The sequence below is a fragment of the Rhea americana genome, unplaced genomic scaffold (assembly GCF_003343005.1).
Source record: "Rhea americana isolate MKP2758 unplaced genomic scaffold, rheAme1 scaffold_155, whole genome shotgun sequence".
NCBI lineage: Eukaryota > Metazoa > Chordata > Aves > Rheiformes > Rheidae > Rhea > Rhea americana.
In genome coordinates this window covers 1,535,794-1,563,307 of record NW_028185650.1, presented here as the reverse complement: position 1 = coordinate 1,563,307, position 27,514 = coordinate 1,535,794, and the positions used below count along the sequence as shown (strand labels likewise).

Below are 27,514 nucleotides of genomic sequence, written 5' to 3'. Positions count from 1 at the left end.
AAAATGAAACAATAGTTATTCCTTGTACTGCATCTGACACGTCTTAAGGTTCTTCCTATGAGGCAGGCAGTGACTGAGAATTCTTGAAAGTACCTTCAGGTTTAAGGACTGAGAAACCAGGTAAGGCAGTGAGCATCCCTCTTCTAAATGCTGTCCAGAAAGCTGAATACTAAAGCTAATGCGGGGAGTGTCAGGGAGGAAATAGAGAAAATACCACCTATGGCTWCCTCTATTCCCTGTTTTAAACATAGGATCTGCGTTTCCTATCTTTCCTCTTTAAAAAGTCAATTTTCTAATTCTTTTATCTGATGGGAAYACAGTCCCAGGATATAATTTTCTGTATACTAAATGGCTGAAAATTCATATCTCCACTCCCCTTTTTCTGTGGGATAGGTGTTCAAATCTAATTCAAWGCCTAGCATGCACTAGTGACAGTTTAAAGTAAATGAAAAATTCGGGGCTCATCTGGGTAAGGAAAGGTCAAGGAGTTGAACAGCATTACAATAYATTATACATTGTAATTAATTTTCATTGCTTATACAGTTTATCAAATCCACACTTTTAGCTCTGTACAAAACCAGTAAGACACACTAATAATAGAGAGAACTTTGCATTTAGAACTCTTTATCAAGCCATCTCCTACCAGTTGTCAGTATTTGGTCTCAGTTCTACCTACACAGAAGGCATAATTTCCCAAAAYTGATTATATCTGTGAGATCCTCTGCTACCCAGTTCTAGCAGAAGCTGGGTAGGAAACTGAGTTAGCATCTAACATTACGATTAAATTCTGTTACTGTAGGTTTCAAAAGAATAATGAACCAAAACTCAGCTCCAACTGTCCTTGCTATAATGAACATTGCTGCCTTCGAGACAAAGGTATTTCCTACACTCTTGAACCAACGCCTGAGCTGTTCAGTTTTCAATTTGGAGTATTTACTTAACCAATGTTATGCACTAGTTGAAAATTGGAATGGTACCAAAGCTGATTCACAAGTAGATARAAAGTCTGGGGGGCTGGAGGTGGTAACAACCTACTATGTCTGTCATAGACCTGAGCTWACACCAGCGAAGCAGAGATCACTGTAAGGGGAAGACTAACCACCTTATCCAGCTAACACTCTGACAGAATTTCCCCAGACAATAGGAATATTGTTTTACTTGTTCCCACTAAGTAAAAATGTAAGGTTTTTTTTGTTATGTGAAGTCCTGTACTCTTAGCAGACTAGAAGACTGAGGTTTTTGTTTTCAGTTGCTTGGTACATATCACATTTAGTATTTACAAAGATAGTACCAAGCATTAAAGAGTCGCACCAACCCAGCAGTAGAGGAAGAACCGTAACTTTCAAGACTACAGAACTAAAAAAAAAAAAAAAAAAAAAACAAAAAAAAAAAAAAAACAAAAAAAAAAAAAAAAAAAAAAAAAAAAAAAAAACCACCTTGCTTTTGAAAACCATTCAAAATATAGAAAGAGCTATGGGAGTGAAAGAATTAGAAACCAGAGTCTGTTTCAGTTTTGGTTTGCTTCTATTTTTCACCAGGAAACAAATTCTACATGATGAAACCACCTGTCTTTCCACTATAATAGCATTTAATTTCAAACAGATAGGATAGCTTTCAAAGACTTTCAATTCCTACAAGTTAAAAGAAAACTGGTGATAAGACTGAGAACCCAAATTAGTACCTTGGASATGAACAGTTAAAAATCAATTAAAATGCCCAAATCTATCATAATATGAGACCAAATCTTAGTACAAACATTTTTATTTTATTCTTTTTTTTATCTTTAAAAGCTTTTACAGCCCATTCCCCTAAGCTTCTATCAATTGTTTAGAAAATAAAGAAAAAGCTGTCTCAGATTATATAACAGCCATACAAGATGGCAGAATTTCCAAATTAAATTGTTCATTGATTGAATATGATTTCAGTGTTCTGTAGATCACAGGAAAGAACAAGGAACTCAATATACCCCAAAAATTACAAAATATTGTATTATGAGTATTAAATCTTTTTCATATCTCAGCTATTTACCAATTTATGCCTTCAAGCAGGGTRTTAATGGTTGTGTATTGTGTTTATTCTCCACTCAGAACTTCCAAATAGGAAGAATTTTCCTCCCAAAGAAAATCAAGCATGGGTTGGTTGGTTGGTTGTTTTTTTATTATTTAAGTTTTATGTTTTATTTAATTAATGCAAGAACATTCCATTCCATAGGGATGTTACAAAATGATATCACAGAGCATGAAATTTATATATCCATTTTGTGTCACCTTTTAACTCACAATGTTCTTTTTTCACCTTTTAAGTTAACTCACTACCCATCTTTCTCACATTGTAATACCAGCAYAAGAGGCTAACTGACCCTCCCTGTAACACTGATCTCCTTCGTCTACTTCTTTGTCAATGATCAAATTCAGTGGATGCTAAAAATGCTGAGTGTATCATATTATGCTTTAAATAATCCTGCTCCGTCTCCTTGAAGGAGATTATGACAGATGAACATAATAAATGGTATAGATGGGTATAATACAGCTATATCTCATGCATTACTTCAAAAACTTTAAAAACAATCTATCARTTTTATAGATGTTTTAAATCTCTTCTATACAAAAAGTGATGTCTGCACAAACCTCTCCAAACTAACTCCCATGTCTTCCCTACAAAGTTATCACTAATTCAGAACAAGATCTCAGTGACTTTCCGCTCAGGCAGAGTCCTGATTGCAAAAGCAATGAAAAAAGAGCTCTTGGCTTAGTCTCTTCAGCAGAGAAACATTTAAATCATCTTTAGTTTACGCTGAGATTTAAGAAAAAAATAAAGACGAATTAGGTTCCAGTCTTACTGACACGAGATGAATTAAGGAGTAGCCTACAGGGTGTTTACATGTTACAATTTTCCCTTCGATGGCTTAGAGCTCATATAATAATTCCTTTCTTACAGAACTGAGAAATATAAAGAGAAAATAAAGCTGTAACAATTCTTCTTAGACACTTAAACAGAATTCCATTCACTGAAACAATGTGTTTTTTTTTTTTTTTTTAAGTAGCTCATCTTTTTAAAAGCCCTCAACTGTTAAAGGCTCAGCTCAGAATTTGGAAGGAAACCTCATAAATCTCATGTATTTCCAAAAATGTATGTAATATAGTCTGACTGATGCAGAGTTAATGAGGCAAAGCTGAAAATATAGTTTTTAAATGTGTTTTTCAGACTTTTTTTTCCTTTTACAATAGAAAAAGGTGTAAAATTTAATTTGATAGTTGTGAAAAGGAAGAAGTAGACTATAATAGGATGGGATGCTCTGGTTTCCAAAGAGCAATCCAGGTGGTCTCTTCCAACACTACTTTTGAATCACTATTTATTAACAGAAATATTTCAGAAATGAAGAAGATATAGTAAATATTGTTTCCAATTCTATTTTCAGCAGTTGAATTATATCATATAAAACTCCACTGCTCTTTATTTTTATTTGTGCAAATAACTGAACTGATTTCGCTAATTGCTGTAGAAACACACAAACAGTGCCACATTATTCCAATAAATCAAAATGCACAGGACTTAAAATATTCCTGCATTTTGTTTATTACTTCTTATCCATTCTATGTATTTCTGCTATGTATTTTTTCAAGATGATTCGTCCACTAACTGTTTAATAATACATTGAATACAAATCATACGGTAGAAATCTTTTTAAAATACATTTTATAAGAAAATCGGTTTTACTTTATTAGAACTCAAAATAACTGTAGTGAGTTTCTTTGACTGTGTCTCAGGACACATGTATATTTAAAATCCTAGGAGAAACTATTCAAAGTAAGTGTCTAATTTTAAACAGGTAAGTGTAGTTCTGTTTTCTCAGGGCTGTTCATCCACATTTCTACTTGTTGCCTTCACCTGAGGGTAGATGTCTACTTCTAATCCAAAACAACTTAATACAGCAAAGCTAAGAGATAAGGAATGTTAAAACAAATTGTAAAGTTATAACTTTCTATGATTAATAAAGTACTTGCTGATTTAGAACTTCATAGTATCTGTAAGGATTAAGATTAGAAATTTAAGAAACAGAAGAGATTAGAAAATACCTCAATTATAACTTAAAAAAAAAAAAAAGAGCAATCTTTAAACCAGCTCAAATAATCATTGAGTCGAAAGCAAATGGTGCAAGATTCACATGACTGTAACTTAGCATATGGATGTTGTCTATATATCAATATACAATATATGCTTTAAATTTATGAGTTATGTATGTAGGTATRCTTGTTTCCAAAAACATTCACATGTTCTTGATATGCAGGATCAAGAATTACATGATGAAATAAATGTACTATGCTATTCAAACAACATACCAACCTTCTCTCTGCAAAATGTTTGTAGACTTACAAGTTCAGTATAAAACTGTTATCTACTCCTAATGTTTTACCAACCCAGTTGTGCACTGCTCCCAAGAAATGCTGAAGAGCAGTCAAGAGAGGAGTTGGTTAGGATCTCAACTGCTTGATTTGAAGCCACCTGTCCTGTGGTTCAAGYGAAAACTGTAACTTGTCAGCTTTAACTTACTCAGCTGATGTCAAACTCCTCAGTAAGCACGGGACAGTGAAAAATGAGGCATAATCTAGTCTTATTGCATCACATCCCACTTCCATGCCATATTTTTTCTCCCTTCGTATAGATCAGAATGGATGTTCCTAGCAACTAGTTCAAGTAGCTCACTCTCTTCCACACACTGCATAGGTAGTGCAAAGCACCCTTGGTAAACTGTGAGTCTTAAGCTGGAATCYCCAGGCAATCAAGATAAAAACACTGTAGCAAGTAAAAATAAAAATAAATAATAATAATAATAATAAAGAATCTTCAGTGTCCAGGAGAGAAATTTCTTCCTAAGAAAGTTTAACGGTGTAAGAACAAACTTAATAAATCTCAAACTTGGCAAGCGAATATCACATTCATGGGTATTACAGCCACCCAAAAGCCATAATTACACCCAGAATCATTTATTCTTTCTCCCAGAGCACCTGGGTAAGTCTAGACACACAGGTTTGTATGTATAAAGATTAAAATTATATATATATACACACACACAGAGTCATGCTGCTTATTAATCCCCTACTTTTTTTTTGAACCATTTCAGTGAAATTTAATAGAAATATAGCAGTCTGTGTGGTTAATCAGCACATACACTGCTCAAAACCTGCCACAGCACTTGCTGCCTTTTGTCCAACCAGCAGTTACTGGGCATAGGAAGGAAATACAGAAACAGTAGATCTAGAGGAATAAGCTAAGACTAGCTTAAGAGGGAGCTGGAAGCACTATAGATGAGGCCAAAGATGGCATGTTTTGAAGAAGAGTTAGATGTACGGGTGGAGAAAGTGAAAAGCACTGAAAGTAAGTAAGAATAAACTAAGGTTATTTTCTCTAATAATGGAGAAAAYTCTCTTTTCTATCTCCTCGTCTTCTACACTTTGGCAGCATCTTCACATTCTTTGTTTCACTGCCCTATCCTTTTCCCCTGACATGCAGCTACTCATCCTAAGAGCTCTCCTGTCTGTAACCTAGCCTCCACAACACGTAAAAATCCAGACTAGGGGTCATGAAGATCATCTAGAGATATTTATTTGGCCTATGTACTCCTGCAAGAAAGCAAAGGGAGTAGACGGCTATCTAGGCAAGTTATCCCTTTCAGTTCTTTACAGCGTATCTTTGAGASCACTATGTAATTTTCAGTACATCTGCAGATGGCAATGCAGCACTGCACAGAAATAGCTAAGCTAGCTCTGAATCAATTGGTAAACCTACAGGACACAATGCAATGCTATGCAGAGAGGGATACTAATTGCAATCCTGGAAGAACATGAGGAAGACGTCTTCCCAGGTTAGTTAGACTGCACAAAGCATCACACTAATGTATTTGATCTGCTTCCAGTTTTAAAGTTCACTGAGGTATTTGCACATTTCAAAGCACCAACAGATGTTTCTTGTTCTTTATATCAGCAGCTGCTCTTCAGAGTAGAGAAGGAAAGTGGCAGGAGAATTACATTCATTCTCAGTCACCCTTTTTTCCTTTCTCCCGCTCCTGCCTTCCCTGGCAATTTCTGATACCTCAGGCACTCTATTTCCTCTTATTTCATGAGATCTAATCAGAGACCTGTGAAGGAATAAGGGAAAATCTTAAAAGTGTTAGATGGAATCCACAAAATGATCTGGTGAAGAGAGGTTGAAAGAACTGGACAGGGACAAAACATTGTAAGTTAGACAGACATTTTAACAYGAGATATGACTCTCAGAAAAATAATTCTGTTTTTATATTTTATGGACACTTCATCCTAGGCACTTTTCATGCCACAATTACACATGCAGAGTAGCTCTCTATTTTCTAACCATTAATGTTGATGTATCCAGTACATTAATGTTGACGTATCCAGCCTACAAGCTAAGCTCAACCACATATGCTGAACTATTCCAGTTCTGTATTTTTCAGAAGCCTCCATTCCTAAAAAGGACAGGATCAGCTTCATGTTAAAATTCTCGTCATAACATATTGTGTATCGCACCACAGCACCCGCAACTGCAGAAAAACTTCTTTATCATGGCTATCACTTGCACCCCAGACAGAAGAAACCACCACTGAAAAGCACATGTAACAAAATGACATGGACCATTACCCTACAGCATAGGGCTTTCAAAAACTTGAGTCAGGTTTGGAAGAATAGTCTTTTAAGCCAGTTAACATATTTTAACTAATTATTTATTATATGTTTAATGTGGAGTATTATCAATCAAAACAGTTCTCTGAAACTGTTTTGTACTGTTTAATTCTTTTCCATATAAGTTACTGTCATTTAATACTGTACTCATTAAAAAAAATAGTCCTAGTAGTCCTTGGGTTTTGCTTTAATATGTATCACTCCAAATAGAGAATGCATCAGGGAATGCTTAAGATAGAAAGTATCTTCTTACTTTTTAGACAAAACTAAAACTTGATACATTTTGCAGCTGTCTGTTCTTTAAATTTAATAGGAGGTTTCAGTTTAATCTGAATTTTCATCTGAACATGAAGTTGAATAATTGTTCTTGAACAAATTCAGGTTTATAGTCTCTTACTTTTTACAAAAGCATGCTGACAGAACATTGTTCAGGAGTAGTTACTTACATATATTCTAAAACATTGGCAGAAGGGCAATAAAGCAAAAAGCACAGTTTTAGTCAGTACTACCTGACAACCATCTCCAAGACTTTTTTCTAAAAGTAAAATTGTTTGTAGATAACTATTGCAGTATTTACTTGGAAAGGGTATGAGAAGTATATACAAGCAATTCATTTTTAATCATTCTGAGGGTCTAATTTGCCTTCAGAGAGGAAAAAAGCTTTGCTGCAATCTTTTTTCATATAGAGAATGGCTTCACAATTACTCCTCAATTTCTGAAATTGTTCCAATTCCTCACCTCTTGTTAGAAGCATTTAATGCTTATTGCCTCCACTCTTCCACTACTGTAAAAACTACTTTCTTCCACCCACAGAAATATACAATTTGCAATTCCATCCAAAATATACTAGATAGAAGTTTGTCCAATAAAAAATTTTACCTTTTTTGAAGCTACAAAAATACAAGGTGAAAGGAGTAAGTTCAATTCTGAGACTGGCAGCTACAAAAATGCACTAAATATTATCAACTCTCTAGCAACATGCTTACGTACATTTAGCAAGATTTTTCTTTTTTAAAAAACTGGGAACACGTCCTGCCACTCAGACATCAACAAATGCTTGAAAAGACAAGTAAGTAGAATAAGAAGTTTATACTCTCATCTCACTCAGCTATCAAGACCATTCACAATATTAAAAGAAATATTAAAAAAAAAACACCATACAGTTTAAATGCAAAAAAGTTCTCAAATCTTAATAAAGTAAAAAACAAAATAATAAAAGGATGAACATATGCTTCAAGAAATGTATACACTATATCCCTGTATTTAACTGAATTACAATAGATATGAAGTCTTTGAAAGTTTTCAAAACTGTTTTCAAACTCCGCACTTTTGATGTTTACCAATACATTTCTGTGCAGCGTTTTTTATTTAAGAATTTGACTTCTTACAGTGTATTTCCAGGACACCATTTGTGGTTGTTCAAAAGTGAAACATCAAGATAAAAGCCCTTCCAGCATTTGCTGGAAAATGCTCAGAACCTGAGAGCACTGAAGACAGACAAATGACATTTATCTGGTTTTGYAAATAAACACCTGAATAGAATAATATGTTCAGAGTTGGACATGAACAGATTTGTAATTGGTTTCCTAGAGAACAAAAAGATCTAAACATTCAAGTTCACAACCCCTTAAGCCCTTTTCTAAGGATCAGTCTTTACAGCTACTGCTGACAAAACTGCTTCAGCAGGAGTCATACCAGAGAAGTATGTTATTAGCAGATTTTTTAGTCCTTCATAGTACCAGTAAAGAGTACAGGCAGCTTCTCAGGGAATTTGGGTAGATATTCTTATTTCCTTTGGATTTTAATACTTATGTTACTTTTAAGAGTAAGAATTTTGTAATTCTTTTATGCAAAGCATATCAGAAACGTAGCGCGTTTTCCCCAGTTGCTCTAAAAGCACAACTTCCAGTTTGGTGAAGTTTAAGATGTCAAATTGCTGGATAAAAATCTAGCAAGCTAGATCTAAAATACTCCTTAATGCATGTTAAAAGGGTTTGGTTTTTTTTCTGAATAAATACATGAAAGKTTAGACACTTGAAATTAAGGTCATGCTAAACTAACCTCTGAGGGTGAGAATTCTGTTGAAGCTCTTCATTTCATTTAAATAGCAATTGAAGAATATCCTAAAATCTAGTCACTRGGAAGAGTGGGAGGAAAGTGAGGATGGAAGGAAAGCAGTCAGGCAGTAACTCTCCCCTTGACCTATGCAACCCACTAGTTAGGACACTCTCAAAGAAGCAGCCCAAATTCCAGGCTATGCAACAAACCAGGCAAAAAGGCGCTCTCTACCTCATTCAGCTCTGGTGAGTCMAAATCACCAGGCTCAAGGGATTTTCTGTTAATTTGAATAATTCTGTATGCTTTCATTCAAGAGACCTGTATATTCAACAGAAAAAAAATACATATTTTTAGATGAAAAAAAATATCCTAAACATCTCCTTCTCACGGACACTTTTAAATTGCATTTCCCCTAGTTTTGTCAACTTAGTTTGCTTCCCTTTTATACTATCTTAGTATAAAGAAACACATAAATGAAAGACCACAAAAATCAGATCTGAGCTAACATGTGATGATTGAATTTAACAACTTACAAGATTTATGACCTCATAGATTAGTTTTTAAATACTCTGTAAGAGGAAGGTTAATCCTTCTAAGAGCAAACATTAGCATTCTTTACCTCAAATTTAATAGCACTTCAAATAACAACTGCAGCTAACATTCATTTTAAAACAGAAGCAGTGACAACAGCCCAAGAGCTAACTCTAGTACTAAATGTCCTTTGGATTTTGCCTCTCAAGGTTTTCTATTTCTGCACCACAGCTGACACCTTCAGCTTCCATTATCACCATGTAATCAGAGACATATAGCCTTCAGTTTGTATGAAGTTAGCTTTATATCCAAAAAGAATATTTTATTCTTTGTCTCAGGAAAACACAGGTGCTACTACTGTTTATTTTCACTATTGCTTAGACAACAGGAAACAAAGTGGTGAGGAAAATAACCTCTAACAGCTGTTTTAAAAGCAGAAGACTGTAGACCTTGAATTCTAATTAATACACAAAATTTGCATGCCATTAAATGTATTTGCTTGACAATTAGGGAAACTGTCCCCACAATTCAATTCTAGGAACTCTGCTTTGGAGTAATCAGTTCTATCTATACCATTAATTACCAACAATTTTTGGCTTCCTCTTTTTTCCAACAATTGCTTCCTGCCTCTGTTTGCTCCTTCCTTCTTTTAACAGACCACAGCACAGCCAGCAGCTCACGTTCCACTTCCCGCAGGCATTTTTCACTCTTCCTACCCTTATCGGCTCCGTAAGAGGCTCCTTCCACCAATCTGGTATTTTCTTTTTATTAACTTCCATTCTAGAGTTTTAGTCTACATCTCCCCAAAATTCCTGCATCCCACCGCTGACCCCAATACAAAAAAAAATTGTTTCAGAAGCCCACATACACACTACTCTCCGACTTCCCATATTCTTCATTCTAATCCCAGCYACGCACAAACATTGCTTAAGGTTTCTCAAAAGTATGGGTGGTCAAAATATGTTCCCGGCAAAAAAAATAAAATGGAGAAAGAGCCAGGGCACAAACCATTGAAAACAACGGCATATTTATTTTTTGCAGAAAAAATTGATGCATATGCAATTTATTTACCTATATGTTTTATATAGTTTATTATAGAGTCCTATATTTTAATTTTTAGAGAGTGCATTTGTGTGTCCAGAACAACTCTAACAAAATAGCATTAAATCTTTGATGCACATCACTCCACGTGCAGAAAAAAAATATATCCACTCTGATTAGTGAATCATATGTCAATAGGGTGAATATRTTTTCAAGGACCTGCAAGAATTATGTCATGTTCTATAACTCAAGTGAATATAAAATATGTAGAGTAGGTGGCAAAGCAGGGAGATATCATCTGTACTCAAAGGCATACGATGTTAGTCCTAACTACATCTAAAATATGGTGTTTGTATTCAAAATCAAGCCTGATAAGCTATGATCTTTGCCATAAGTTAAAGTCAGACTCCAAGTTCTTTAGGAAAGAAACAAAAATAAAATAAACAAAAGATTAAGGAAATTGAACAGAAAACATAAAACAACATTATGTAAGCTCATATTTCTATTAGGCATGAATTATTCTATATCCTTCCAAGTAACACAGCCATTATGATACACATTTCTCATTTTTTCCTTTCTTACATCCTTCACAATCCTACAAGCTCCAGTGAATGTTATTTTCTGAGTTTTAAGTTCTAACAGGGTAACAGTGTCAGACCATGCAACTTAATAAATTGCAGCCCTTTAGTACTTTCCTGAATGTAATCATATATTTTTTTAAATATCTTATTAGTGAGATATAAAAAAAATCCCTCTCTCTTTGAAGTTAGTTCTTCAAAAAAAAATAGTAATTCAAGAGACAATTACCTGAATAACAGGACAGCTTTGGTAAAATGAAGCAATTTCAATACTAGTATTTAAAATAAAACGCCTCATTTTACAATAGTTCTTGAGACAGAGAACAACTCCTCTTTGTAGCACTTTTTTGTTCAACTTTTTTTTTGTTGCTTCATTTTTATGTTAACCTATTTTTCTTTCAATTTGAAAATTTATCAACTGAAGCAGATTATTTTAGTAAAATAATACTACAATAAGAAAACCACAGTTAAAACTATTTCAACGTAAGGCTAAAGCTAATATCTGGAACAAGTGAGAAACCGCCTCTACTAACTGAAAAACCCAAGAGAATCAAAAACACTCTGGGTCCTTAAGCAATAAAAGTATTCTATTTTGCCAGTAAGTTCAGACACTGGGACAGACTAACCAAGCTTTACCGCAAACATTTTAAATACATTAATTAATTTCAGGAACTTAGGGGAGTAAATTTAATAAATGTTTTCAGAGACTAACTCTTCCTCCCTATTCATAAGGAAAATAATAAATTTTAGAGTTATRTTAAGAAAAATCATTATACAATACCAAAATAGATTATTCTTTCTCTAACAAGTACTGTATTATATTTATGGGTTAATTATACTTCTTTTTTTTTTAAACCAACTTCATAACAGATTGCTCCCTATGCAGTCACTGCGTAAAGACACAACTTATGAAAATTCTCCATTCACTTTGTTGGAAGGAGAACAAGGACAGCTACAACTAAAACATTTGGGAAAGGCATTGAAAAATTGCATTTCACTGTTTTATGAAAAAAAATCTGTTGTTACTGGATTTAGAAACAGAACTCTGAAGAGAGAACTAGGGGAAAAAAGGATATTTCAGCTACAATATGGGAAAAGAAGCTTATAGAAAAGAACAAAAAAGTAAATAACGGGAAAAATTTAAGTATCAGAGTAAGGAAGAGATTTGATGAACAGTTTTATGAACTAGTTTTATGAAGAGAGACATAAATTTCTATGTTTAGAGCAATTTATTCTCAATTTTTAAAAAACAGTTGAACTCATCCTAATGCCAACATTTTGTACTCAAAGCTTGGGTCACGCAGTATGAATGACCCAAACAGCATACCATCAGTTACATCTCCAAGTTTATGATTCACGAATATCTTATTAACTGATGATTAAGAGGAGAAGCGGATATATCACTTGAATCATCTACCTTTCAGAAGTTTATGAGAAACTGTTTCTTACTGACTTACAAAGGCTAAGCTTTTTGAATGTTCTGCACTATTCTAGAAAAGAGAGCTTTTGACAGATAAGAAAATGTGGCACTAAGGAAGCAGTTAATCCCTACAGAAGCAATCTCTTAGATCCCATCACCTATTGTGCTGCTTACCCACCAAGAATACCTCCTTCGAGTCTTATTTTTTACCTTCAAAATCAGTCACACTGTCACCTGCCTGCTGCAAACCAAATAAAGGTCATTTTAGATAATCTAATCCAAATCTAATCCAATCGTGCTACTACAAATCCCATTGGGCGAAAAACAACAAATCAGAGTGAAAACTGCTTGGTCCTCAATTCTGTAAATCAATAGTCCACATATGACACCTCAGAAATGTAATGATAAATACATTAAACACCACAAATATTGAACAAAGAGTTCTCTTGAGACTCATCTTCCTATTCTTTAAATGTTACTTTCTGAGAGAAGTTCTTTTACATTAAACTTGCTTATTTCAGAACATTATTTAGATGTTAGGGATAATAAATATGCTCTAAGTCAAGGTAAGTCAAACAACAATAATCACTCTTCATATTCTATTACCATTTTTCAATTGCTCAACAACACCACACACTGTTGCGAATACAAATAAATCCCTCCTCAAGCAGTATATGCATGTGCTTGGATTTATTAAATGCTAGAAGCCTCTTTATAACAACAGATAAAAGATTTAAAAGGAAGACTAATTAATGTGTGTCCTAAACACAAGAGAAGGTAGTAAGTCAGACAAATTAAGAAAACTATAGGAATACACATCAATGGAAACATTTCTGCATTTATAATTCAATAATATTTTAGAGTGTAGTAATGGATAATTACACTGTACCAAAGGGAAAAAAAGCATACGCAGTACCTAAAAAATAAATAAATAAATTCTATATTCATTACTTAAGGTGTCATTTCAGATTTCTGCTTCCATATGCACCATGATGACATCAGAAAATATCAGAAGTAATTTTACTGATGACTAGAAAAGTTCTCTCAGAGGTCCAGGGGAATTTGTTCACRATGAACTAACTGAATAAAATCCTTTAAATTGATAGCACTCCATGACCCACATTTGCTGAAATTTAAAACCTAGCATTCKGCTGTACCATTTGGAGAGTATTTCATACCTCAGTGGGCTAATTTTTTCTTGGATGATATAGAAGAGGATAATTTCAGCTGTCTTCTACAAACAACATTTAGGTCACATATTTGTAGTGAATTTGGGATTCATATCTGGAACATCACTCTATTCCTCATTTTCTTTCCTAACCAACTCTTCTGCTAAATAAAAGGGTCTTTACAGACTTGAAACTATAACATTTTAAAAAACAATTTTGAGACATCTATATTACACAGGTCAAAATCTATACTAGGGCATGTCTCCATGTTATCAGCATTAAGACTCCTTTGGAAACATGTGGAAGAAAATAATTTCGCTGAATGACTTATAATTCAAGAATACTCAATATACAACCGGAATACAGAGTAGCAAATGATAATTCTGGCTTATTCAATGATAAAATATTTTGGCTATCTACTCCATCAAGAATGGATGATAACAGAAAGCTAAACTCCCAGACATTCCCTTGTAAATCTGAGTATCATAGGCAGAGCTCTACTTCTGCTCATTTGTTGCAGAACAAGTTACAGAAAGGGCAGATTTAGGATTCATAAATTAAGCTATTTATCTATTTAAAGTGTTCACTTTGTAAGACACACCAAGGATGCCAAAGAGGTGTCAACATACAGACAGGAGAGTTAGGAATTTAGCTCTACTCAGTATAATATAGATTTAATTTAAATACACAATAAAACATTACAATTTTTAAAAGATATGTGTGAAATAATTAAAATAAAGTGTCAGAAAGTTGTATCAGGATGAAGAGTTTAAATTTACACATGTAGGAAGAATCCTGGAGAAGCTGAAAAAGGCGATTGCTGTGACTGCATTCCTATGTTAAGAAGTGAAAACAGGCAATTGTTTTTCACATTTAACACAGTCCAGCTAACTCCAGCATCCTCATGTGTTATTACAGACTCTGAAAAGGCCATCTGATTTATTCCAGCATTTATACTGCGGAGACTAGTAAGGACCAGATGGATGAATAACCTTCTCTCTCGTTTCCATCTTAGGGGAGATGAGTCAGAAATGTGGTTAGTACCACTTCTTCATAGAAATTTCTGCTCTTCGTAATGATGGCATCATGGGAACATCTATGGCTGRTAAGGAGTCCTTGGTAGCATAACTTTAATGGAGCTAAACCAGCGCAGAGTCTGAAATTAGAACTGTGAAGATAAAGGACATCTCTAAAAATGACATAGAAGTGTCTTAGGATCTGACCCTTTTTGACAGCAGTAAGGCTTGAACCCTTAGTAGAATTGTTTGGGCTAATCTCTGTGAAAGGCCTCCTCCTCCTTCTAAGCTCTTTGAAATTTCATATAGAAGTGATAATTCTTTCAGTAAAGAAGGCTAAGAGACAGCAGAATTTCTCAGGAACAAATAACAAAAGGAAAATACAAAATCCTCCTTCCAAATCTGTACACAAGAAATAGGACAATTAATAATAGCCAAACTGAAAATGGGTTATTGAAACTACTTTTTCTTTCTATTAGTAATTCAGAATACGAAGCTAGCAACATGTATAAAGCATGTGCACAAATAAGACTTCCTATAATTCATCGATCTTTTTTTTAAATCAGAATATAATCTCTTCTCGATACAACATTATCTCCATATTTCTATAGTGCTCTTCAGGTTGGCATTATATATTGCCTTTTGCTGTTAAGCACACCTTCCATTTAAATATTAAATATTAATTATGGTCACAATAGATTGYATTTCTAGGTTTAAGGGTCAAACAAAAAATTTTCAACTCTTAAAGAAAATAAGCATGCTTTTCTAGATTTCTTTCCAAACAAGAGAGATTAAAAAAAAATAGTAATGACTTTTTAGATGGATATGGATGTGGATATCTCCTTTCCAGGAGGGGAACAGTTTGAAATAAAGCATGAAATCCCTTTTTTTCAAACTCTAGAAGCAGGTAATGGAAACAGGAGTCACCATCTTTACCATGAATCATCATCTTCACTGTTACTCATTTTTACTGTGAGCAAGAGGTGACAGGCTGGGTGGTAAAAGACCCTGAAGAGCCTTAAAAATGTCAGTACATAGCTTGTTCGATGCATTTTGAAAGGCTGACATGATCAGAACAAATTATGTAAACTGTTTCTACAATAACACTCTGAATGCTTGTATTTGCCAAGCCAAAAAAAAGGGGTAACAGTCAGGTTAGAGGATGGCTAGTCTTGACAAGAATTTCAGGTTTGTGAAGGTTTGTGAATGGAGAACAAAAGTTTTGTCTCAGACATATTCTACAGAAAATACTGTCAGGATTTAGACACAGGCTAAATGCAAAGACAAATTGAGTCTGAAGTGCCAGTAAGCCCTGGTGACAGAAGCAGGTGGCACATGCAGCGACTACGAACAGAAGTAGCAATGAGCGCTCGGCACACAAGAAAGGAGACCGAGGGCTCTATACCGACCATGTTGAGTTTGAATTCATCATGAGACATTCACACAGGAACTATAGGCAGAGGACACAGTTTTAGCCGAACTGAAGGAGATAGTATTGCAACAGGAACTCGGATCTGGAAATCGTGAGCTTACAGACRATGGTGTGTTTATGACTAAGACTACCTGAAGATAAAGGGGAAAAGGAGAGAACATAAGACTACAGAGTCACATGCTGAAGGAGACCAGAAATGAAATCATGACAAAAACTGGAGCCAGAGGAAAGTCAAAATGGAAGACTGTCACCTAACATAAAGAAAAAGAGGCAGGAAAGATTCGTATGCAGGCTTAAGAATTGTATTAATGGGGAGTGGAGAAAAGGAGGAGAGAAAGCTGATAGGAATGGCAGAAGATACAAAGTAGCAATGATAGGAAGAAAATCCTGTACAAGAAAAGAAAATTATAATAGATGGTACATTGTTACTACATGCACATGGGAAAAGCTATAAATTAGCAACAAATGGACAAGAGGAAAAAAAAGATAATGTTCTAATGGCATAATTGCAAAAATCTTCAAATTCTGGATGCTAACATCTCCCCATAAAAACAAGCTATATGGATTTTCTTTCAATTGTAGACCAACCTACTTATGCAATTTCCTTTGCAATTTTGATTATATTATGATTCCTAGATAAATTGATTTAATTAATACATATTTTTAACAAATAAAATCATATCAATTTACTATTATATGATCCACTACAAATTTCAAGAGACACTAAACCGGAGTAGTTTTACTTGTAGTGACCTTCAGAATACACACTACTTACAGTAAATGGCAAAGGAAGAAACCACTGAAATAAAATTATTTTATTTCACTGTAAATCATAAATTAAAATACGTGCTCATGCTAGCCAGTGTAGCACAATGTCTCATTTTAAAAACTCTTTAACCATAAATAACAATCAAATGAGCATTCAAGAAGTTAGTGCCAAGAAATTAAGGCAAAAAAGCTAAGTTATGCTCAAGTTGAACTGAAATGGGCAGTACTTAAACAAAGGCTTTGTTTCTCTACAGTGCACAAAAATTCTGAGAGGAATTTTTGCTGTAAATACATCTACTTACTCTAGAGAATAGTTTAATTTATCATAGATGATAGGGCTGGTTTTGACTTAATTCTGTAGCCATTTCAGAAAGGTGGAAGAGCACGGCAGCAAGAAGAAAACAGACTGCAGTAACCACAAATCAATCCAATGCCATTGTAAAATTTGCCCAAAGAGAGTCTATGATTACTCACTAAAACCTTGTAATTATGTTAATATGTTGAGTGGGAGGCTTGGTTCCATAGCACAAGATTTGGAGTAGACAGTAGGCAGATAAGCGCACATGAAGAAACCGATGTACAGAACGTACAGACAGTAGGAAACTGGAGGGAGAACCAAACCTATGCTAGGGTAGTGACTGTGTTATCAATGCATTTTCTGCAGTGAAATCTGTTATGTTTGGTAACTACTGTAATAACTATATGAAACAAAAGTAATTAGCGAGATACTGGCAAAAATGTTTAAGTTCTTTAACCTGAATGAATCTTCATTTCTGCTTTAACGCATCAACATTTTCTACTGGAATGCTTCCCTAAATTCATCAAATTTTCTCCAGACTCATTATTACCACTGTCTTTTTACTTCATTGCCAATACATTACAGATGGTACAGGTAGAGCAACCTACACTAAACACTGGCCACTACTTTTCATATAAGATCCTGCGTTCAGCTGTTTTTAACTTTCTGCATATTAAACATTTAAGCTCAAATTCTTCATATTAAATTCCTGTTTCTTTGGCTGCTTACTTTTAATTCAGCAAATCACCTCAACCAGTTCTCAAATGCAGGTGGAGCAAATGTTTGTTGTCTATTTATTAATTACAACAATTTGTAGGAAGGCTGCATCCTCCATATGCTTTGGAAAGAGGAGAGTCAAGGAGGRATTTGAGACTGTATCACAATGGTTTCAAGTAATATTCTACCAGCAATTCAAAAACAATTATGCCTCAGCTTTTGAAGAAATAAACTTCATACAAACTCAATACAGATTTGTTTGAATTAGGCATCTCAATTCTTCAAATGTTCTGTCATGAGGCATAATCCAATCCAGAGCTGCAACAGTCTGAATTCCTATTTTTCTCTTGCTCCTTCAGAATGCTTAGATTTCATTCTGGTGCCAGGAAAAGAAACTGAGAGCAAAGAGAATTTCGTTTAGTTGCATTGTGTTACCCCTGTGGGCACTCAAATGCAAGGAAAAGAGAAATTAGTTTAACTGGAAACCAAGCAATATAAGGAGCTAGATGAAGAAAGGAAATCAGAGAGGAGAGAGGAAAAAAAAGATTCCAAGAACAAGCACTGGCTTACGACAGAAATGCAGAAGGGTCCGAATGGATAGTTGAAAAGATCAGTAACCACCAGCATATACTTCATTCAGATATTGGAACAGAACAATGAATTCCCACATTTCACAGTTCCTTTTGCTCTAACAGAACTGACACAAGAGCACCTTATCTCACCAACGTCAAATGTAAGTCTGTTGTATATCTCTGTGTGGGTATAACATCCTGTAATTAACAGTCTAATGTTGGGTAGCATAACCGTTTGAGAAGTTTCTCATTTCCTTGACTTGATTTCACAAAATAAAGTGGATTTCCTCACCATAAGCATCTCCTTTAAACTTCTTACTGTTTGAACYTCAGTCACATGAACTCCCACCTAACATGAAGATTTGTAATAAAACCAATTATCACTTATTCTTGTAATTCCCTTTTACTCTCAACCACCTTACCAGCATAAGTCACGTGCCATTTAAGAATAGCATGATACCTTTCTTTTCTAACAGCCTTGAAGCCAATAAGATTTTTGTCTCCAATGATTTCTGGGGAGAAATATCATCTTGTCAGAGTCTTCCCTGCTTTAAACTATATCCACAAAGTCTTTTTTGTCTTACTGTGCAACAACTGTTTTTGAGCTGAATAAACAGACTTTTGGCCACCAGGAATTCTTTAATGTTGGGGCAAATACAAAGCTGTCAGAGGACTAAAATTTGATACTGTAATTTCCAAAAYTTCTCTTCTGATTCTTTTACAACATCTGTCATGGAAATTCAAGGATTCTGGGATGATATGTAAAMTTTCAATGTGACCAGATTCCTTCAGAGGAAGTTTGGTATATTCAAAATTAGGCTTATTATAAAAATATAGCATCAATATTAAATGAGAAATAGGTTCTTAACAATAGAGTACTATGGTTTTTGAAGAATATGCCTTTGCACTTTTCCAGGTTATTTGTAGTATCTGCTGAGGAAATCTAATGAAAATTAGAGGATGGATAGGTTTAAGGAGAAGCATATAGCACATTTAATGAACATATTAATAAAATTTATTAGCTACCATATTGTTTGCTTTGTTTATTATTTAAACGAGAACCACAATTGACTATTAAATAAAAACAAGACTAATAACTTTTTTCTCACTGCCACTCTATTATGAATTATACTGTCAGAAAACTCGAAACAGACTAAATTGAAGAATTGCTTCAGTTACACTGTAGGGCACTGCAATGAAAAGCAAAAGGCAAGAACTGAGTTGCTACAAAATAAGAAGTGATAATAACAGAAAATTCAATATTTCTGTTATGTTTTCTGAGATCACTACCATTAGTATATATGTATATTGAAATGAYAGAATCTGGAGAATTGTTTTCCTTTCAAAAATCACCAGTCAGACAGAAAAACATCATAAGCAGCCAAACATACAGAAGACAAGAACATTAAGAAATAATAATAAAAAAAATTAAACTACTTAAAATGTTTAGCTCACCTTTCCAACAGCAGCAGCCACCCTGTTGGTCTCCCCTGCTCTTTGTTTTCATTGCAATGTCCAGCATTATGGCTGAAGGAATAGAGTACAGCAGAACCTCGCTAATTTACCTTACTAATTCATACACCTCATAATTTGCACACAAAAATTTGCCACTTTCCCAACTGCTTAGGCAAAAAACAAATCGAAATGCTGCAGAGATGGTTTCTACCACTCATCACAATAGTAAATATGCTACACAGTATTGACTAGAACACTATTGAGTATTATCATAAAAATGTGAACTAAACTAATCTAATAATGTAAATATTTTTTTTAAAGCATCACCATGTATTGTGTCATTGACTTGCTTATTTGCAAATGTTGACATTAATAATAGGTCTCCCCATCAGTGAATTAGGGAGGCTCTACTGTACTTAAAAATGTAATATCCTTATTGATATCCTTTTTATCTACAATTATCTTCAGACATGGGAATAAAAGCAACTATACTTAACTATGTCTTGTTAAATGCTGAAATTAGTGTCCTGTCAGTATTTTAACTTTTCAGACTTTTCTTTTCAGAAGATAATATATTCAGTTTATTGGGTTTTTTTTTCTCCTGCAAAGTTTTTTTTTTTCTGCAATACATAATACCAAGTGAAGTTCAGCTCTGGAATAGTATTATGATATTCAGTGAAATGAAACCCATTTTTCACTCAATTTTTCAAATAAAAAGACTGATTATCATCCAAATAAATAAATGAATAAACTACAGAATAGACCTGTGCCTCAAATCAAAATTAGAAAMAATGTTCATTCCTGATTGCCAATCTTTGGATATAATCAATAAATTGCATGGCATTTCTGATCTGGGGTGAAGTTTGTCAAGTTTAGATCAGTTTCCTGTTCACTGGTATTCAAACACTTCTCTAGAAAAAAAGATGATAGTATATTACTATATTCAGTTAATCAAATTGACAGTTGTGAAAAATATCTTACTGGTCTGACATCCCCACAGGAGTTGGTAAATTGCCGAGCCAAGCCAAAATCCAGCATATAACACTTCCTGCAGGTGCTAGGAAAACGTCCCATGGCGAAGTTGGACTAGGAAGAAAATAAATATGTAGGTATGTATATATTAATATAGAGACATAGTCATAGAAAAATCAATGTTCTACTTTTCTGTCCTTTCTTTCATATTTTCAKTTCTATTAAATTCCCACTACATTTGAAGAAAACAGTCAACAAAAGCCGACACTCTCCTTAGCACACCTGAATAGCAGACTTTTYGGTCCAAATATACTGTCAGCCTACTTTGTCACTTAGAATATACTCCTTTTAGCAAGGATTTTTCAGTCATGTCATCCAATTACATTTTTTTATTTAGACCTTTCAAAAAACTACTAGGGGTTAAGAGTTTCATATGAGCCAATGCACTACTATCATATAGCATTCTTGAGTATTACCTAAGCTACCCCCTTTAACAAAAACTTCTTCAACACTGCTAGTCACAACTGTGATTTTTAAACACTTCAGCTGAACTGATTCAAGTCTCTCCTCCATCAAAATCAGTAAAAATGTACTAGGTGATACAGAAAAGATAGATTAAAAAAAAAAAAAAGTATTGTGAAATGGAATCTGAACTACACATCTTAGAAAGGTGGAAATACTATAAAACTTTGTTTATTGTSGTTATCATTCAGAGTTTAAAAACTGTAATAAAAATGTGTCTTTGGAGAAAGCAAGTCTTTCCAAATTATCTTCTAATTTGCATTTAGATAATCTGAGATATTTTTAATTGGAGGAAAAATTACAAGAAACTTGAAAATAGTTTTAAATTTTCCTCCAACCCAGTACTTCAGAAAAAACTTATCTGCACTGAACTGAAATTTGAATAGTTGTTTGAATAGAAGCAGCCATAGTTCAGAGATGGCACGATGAAGGTATATAGAAGTCAGAGACTAACTAAAACTGTTGATAAYGCCCACAGACGTATGTCTTACCATTAAAGACAATCACAAGCTGGAGAACATTTACAATGTTCAAAAACATAACTGATTTAGATGGTAAATCTGCACTGAGAAAAGGATTAATAATAAGCATCAAAAGATTACAGTGAAAAATAGCACTGAGGAATACTACACRTCAGGAAAGACTGGTGACTAGTTGGAAAATCTTGCTGGTTCAGAAGAACRTGTTGGTTTAATCTCCACAGCAACAGCTGTTACTATTATACATCACAGGCCAAGAGAAAAACTACACAGGAAGAGCGGTAACAAGACTACAGGAACATTTAGGAATTCCTTTAAACAACGTAACTGTTATTGGTTAGGAGGAAGCCTTGCTTGTTTGTTTTTTCTTTTAATATGCAAGATTGTCCATGCTTGAGCTTGACTGATTCCAAAGGTTACAGTAAATTAGGTCTGGAATGGAAGACTTAACAGTGAGATACTTCAAAATGGCAAAATATTTGTTCTTCACTTGCCATCCGAATTATGAAATATCATATATAATTTCCTAGCATTTGACTACTTTAATAATTTCAAAAAAAGAAAGAAGCAAATTTCTCATTCAAAACTTGAATCACTTCCATCATTAATATCTTTTGCTCCAGCTAACTCTTCCTCTCCTATTTCACTCAGCATTCACTGCTTCTATGTCCTGTCACTACTAAACGAAATCTTGGAGCGGGATCAGGGAGAACACATCCTTCATAAAAAGTTACAAGGAAGAAGTGATGTAAATGAAATGCTTTAATTCACAGAAACTTACAAAAAGTTTTACGTAAATATAATTCAGCTGACAGGAAATTCTGTCAGATATGCCAGATTTGTTTTCTAATAGATGCAAATATTGCTGGATATAAAACTTTTTTTCCTCATTTTCTAAATGCAAAGCTTTAACGGTATTTTTGATATACAGCAAGATTAAAAATAAGTGATTGAAGTGGAGRAATAAACTCAAAGAAAACCTGAAAAAAAAATAATAAAAATAAAAGATTCCATTTTGCAAAAGAAAGCACAATGCTATCAGGATGACATTGTCCCCATGAAATTTTGACAAAGCAACCCTCAATTTACTGGACAAAACCAATAATGCTTGACAAAGACAGCACAGCACAGCACAAAAAGGAGCGTCCTCTCTTTCATTATGACATAGTTCTCAAACGTATTTGAAGAAGGATGTCTCTGCGCAGAACGTAAGAATGTGGTGGACTCAGATTTTTTCTTTTCTATTATCTTCTATATATAAAGAGCTTGGGTCCTTAGCGTAAGTCCCTTCATTCCATCCTTTGACATACAAGCACTTCTCCCAAGTTTTTCACACCTATTCAGAAGTTACACGTAAGCAARTCATTACACCAGAAGTTCATTAAGGAAGTGTATGATTTACTTTAATTAAAAATATTTGCCTTAAAATACAGATGAAGTTTAGTAGTCATTTGCTGAAATTATTTTTGGCCAAAATAACCRTTTTTTTGCATTTCAGAGAAACTAATAACAAAACTAATAAATGGATTCAGAGTGAGYAAGATGAGGGTCACTTTGAGGGAAGCAGGCAGGTTATTGTCTTTAAAGCATTAATTCTTGAGATGTGGTGCAAAATACACATCTCACTAAAATAAATCCTTAAAAAATAGATTAAATTAAAAATCTGTGAGAACAAAAAAATGTACAAGATAAAATTATACCACGTGGCCTACAATGATCTTAAATTATTACTAACGTTGAATTATTTGGCAAAYGCAATACATTTTTCAATTGCTAACTTATATCGTCTTCTAACTTAGAAAATTTGAATGGCATTAAGGCAGCTATCTTCTTCTACAACAGGACAATGTGTTRCTTAAAATACTGTATCAAAAATAGGTTCAGATAGATGTTTCACTATAGGGAGTTTGATAAAAGACATTAAATCCCTTCTGATTTTCATAAACATCTCCTCAACATTCTCTATTTAAGGAGTACACATACTTCTTAAGTTTGAAAACTGAAAGCTGGAAACACTTCTAAAGTGATATCACTCTAGTGATATTAAAGTATAATACCAGTAACATTGCATAATAAAACGATTGAATKATTTTTTAGTTCAGTCTATCTTTCCTTTCCTTCTTTGCTGCAAATAAATTAAATATTGATTAAGGAAATGGATTTTACAAAAAATTGCTATTAAAGAGCCTATAAATATGTTCTACAGATAAAATCTATTCCCTTAGATTTATTATGTTAAAATATTATTTCCCATTGGCCAAACACTAATCATATCTTAACGTGTGACAAATAGTCTTGATTGTGTGACGCTACAGATTGGAGTTGGAAACACTGACTATAGAAAAATTGTAAGATGAACTACATAACTGGAGACAATTGTGAGGAAGACCAAGATTCGTGCTGTTGCAAGCCAACATTAATTAATAGGAAAATTCTGCACTGATGAATAAACACTCAATTTTCTGTCCTTCCTTGTTTTTTCCATTTTAACATCTAATACAGCACCCTTTCTTACTTATTCTGCAATCCAATGTCTGCACATTGATTAAGCATTTTGTTTTAAAGGGAGRACTTACTGGCTTTATGTCTCTGTGTAGGAACCCCACTGAGTGGATGCTTTCAATAGATTCCAAAATCTGCCTCCCAAGCCGCAGAGTGGTACTGATGGTGAACGTTCCTCGAGACTGGCTCCGACGCAGGTCTGCCAAGTTCCGACCCTGATTAGATCAAAACAAAATTTTCAGAAAAAAAATACTAGAAGATCAACAGTCACAGACAGTATAAAATCTTCCTACTCCTTCTTTAGTAGTTAGTGGTTAAGCATGAAATATTCTCATTACCTATTTTCATAGTCACGGGTAACACCTAAATCCAATGAGGAAATGTCTCTAAGCATCTCCAACATTAAATTTATAATCTATTTTTGATAATATAAACATTAGCATATTTCTACTCCTAAGTAATAYGGACCAAAATAATGTCTATAGATTTTGGTATATTTCTCAAGTGTGTAATGTTGAATATGYGGTACACTCGAAAAAAAAGCCACAGAGGAAAACACTCACAAAAACTTTTTATATTCACTTCTTTAGGAATAATATCTTATTTGTTTTATTATACATTATATCTTGGATGACTTAAACAGATRTACATAATACTATGCAGGAAATGCTTCCCTAAGATGTCATAAACAGTTGGTCTGTCAAAGTAACAGATGACCCAGAATATATACTAGAACATSTATCTTTTTTTCACATTCATCAACATGGTAAAGAACAATAATTCCATAATTTTAAATGTTAATCACCCACTTTTCTCTTCTTACAGGAAGAAGTATTTYAGTTAACTGAATTAAGCTTTTAACTTGCAAAGAGAGCTTTTTTACTTTCATCCAAAAAAAGTCAACAAAATGAACAGACTAATATGCTATACTTTAGACTATTTTCAAGTAAAGTCTTTAAAGGAATGTGGACTACCTCAGAACACATCATAGTTCTCAATTTAAATTTTCAGGCTGTTCTGAGGATGTAAACTTTCTCCTTTCTGACAGAGAATTATGGAAAGGATATAAAAGGATAAGGWCATAAGGATATGTTCCATTTAGGTTAGCCCATGAGAACACATTTATGATCTTTGGTCTTTTTCTATTGATCAGTCTCTAAAATTTCTCTGTTTTTTTCATATATTGTCTACCATAACAAAACATAAAAGCAAACTTCGAGCTCTGTTTGATACACTGACCTGCAGTTGCATGACCACATAGTTAAATCTGTCATTCCTTCCACATCCAATGAATCTACAGACATGATCTTTTCCTGAAAGAATAACAATAAACAAGTTAACCAAAAACAACAACATTCCGTGGTTTCATTCCTTTAAAAACCTAGCAAATGACAAAAAGATAGCTRTATTGTTTTAGGTATCTTCAGCTAACTTTAATAAACAGAAAGAAAAAGAAAACAGTACAAAACCTGTAAAACCAATGGCAGTTCTACCTCCAATTAAAGAAAAATTTTCTCCCATAAAACATACAGCCCTACRAAGATCACTACCGTTTTGTAAATAAATGTGCATGGCAACATACCTAAAGGTCCACAAATCTGAGCCATTTTGCATGAGGTTATTCTCTTACGAAGTTAACAGGTTGTTATAGACAATATGCCTAACTGCCATTCCTATTTTTCTATAAACTGCAACTGCCATGAGGAAAGAGAACAGTAGTAGTAACCTGTGGGATTTTTTTTTCATGTTCCATAATGTAAAATTTGTAGGAAACATAATTCAGCTAACCCAGTTTACAAATATCTTTTCCTAGCATCTGATCTTTGCTGAAGAGAAATTCAGCTTAGGTACACTGAAACTGAAATAAAAGGACAGTAGCAGTTAAAAATCACAGCTTGGTTTAAATAAAATTTCTTCAGAGCCCCCTCCTCTCCTAAAAGCGAAATGTGGAGAAGAGGAGGGCTGGTCAAAACTAGTCTCTTTACTCTCCTGCAGTAGTAAGTCAAAGATAAGACTCTCCAATCAGAGGAAAAGGCAAGCCAAGGACTGCCGTAGGGAAAGCTGCAGGGCAATGCAAGCCCAGGTCAAATTGGCATCTGGTTTCATCAGCTTGGAGAGAAGCTGCAGCACTGTCCTGGGAAGAGTTATGACTCCACTACACAACACAGGCGAAAATGGCAGGGTTTAAGCCCGGATCCCATTTATGTCCCATTTTTACATCAAAGCTACAACTCAAAAATTGGAAAAAGATTACTGTTGGCTGTTAGCTTTGGAGGACTTTTTGATACTACTCCATTCATAGCCCCATCAAACCAGCAGGCTTGGTCCTACAGTTTCTGAATATGCTCATATCATTTGCAAGAAGAACAGTTGCCTGTTTATTGCTTCCTTCAGAATCTCCCTGGTACATACAGATAAAACAGATAGCTCTACTTCTATAAACAAAGAAAACAGAACAGGATTCATCAAAATAATTTATTTTAAAAGAATTATTTTAAAATAAATCTCTAATTTCTGCATATATATCAATACTAAGTTGTAAGTAAGACTGTTTTTCCTCCACTTTTTCCCTATATCCATTTTATTTAAGCAAGACAGCAGTATTACAGACAATATAATCTTATGAAGAAAGGGATTTGCAGCAAATTTCCTAGGAAATTCTGTATATTCATGGCTGCATTTTTTAGCCATCTCAAATACATATAATTCATTTTTCAGCCACTCTGGGTATACTGGAGGAACATACTCAGAGAAACCTCTATTACTTCACTTTTTTGTGTGTCTGAGTGTGAGATTTTCATTTGACAAATGCAATAAAAGCCTCTAAACCTCAGTTCATTCAGGGAAACCACATTTGGACTGGAATAGCAACTTCAGTGTGGTAAATTCTTTGGAAATTAACTTTCCTATAAGCCCTCTGCAGATGCTGGGAGTTCCTTTTTCCTCTGCGTGGGACACCTGTGAGCCACATGCCTGCGGAGCAAGGGGAGGAAGAGATAGCAGGAGGGCTGCAGTTGACGGCTCTGCCTCGGGAGCGAGGCAGCCGAAGCACGGTCCTGCAAGCAGCACGGTACCACGAGCGCTCGCTTGGCGGCCGGATGCAGCTCACCACTACATTCTGCTACAGAGCTGTAGACGCAGGAGAAAAAAGTCTGTAAGGGCGTGCGAGACGGAAACCAACCGAGTGAGTCTCACTCTCACTGAGATTTGATAAATCTGGCTTCTCTGATCCTGCTGTATGAACTGAAACAGATGGCCTAACAACATGGTTTGGAAAAAAAAAAAAAAA

The 27,514-nt window shown here is 34.3% G+C and overlaps 1 protein-coding gene across 2 annotated transcripts in view; it reads right to left on the bottom strand.

The window, feature by feature from the left end:
- The window catches only part of TTBK2 (tau tubulin kinase 2), a 105,602-nt gene that overhangs the window by 41,443 nt on the left and 36,645 nt on the right, over positions 1-27,514 (bottom strand). For both annotated transcript variants that reach the window (XM_085299859.1, XM_085299860.1), the window contains exons 4-6: positions 25,465-25,538; positions 24,300-24,440; positions 20,732-20,836 (exon numbers count right to left, since the gene is read on the bottom strand). In XM_085299859.1, coding sequence (XP_085155985.1) covers positions 20,732-20,836; positions 24,300-24,440; positions 25,465-25,538 — 320 coding nt within the window. The remainder of the gene's footprint in view (positions 1-20,731; positions 20,837-24,299; positions 24,441-25,464; positions 25,539-27,514) is intronic.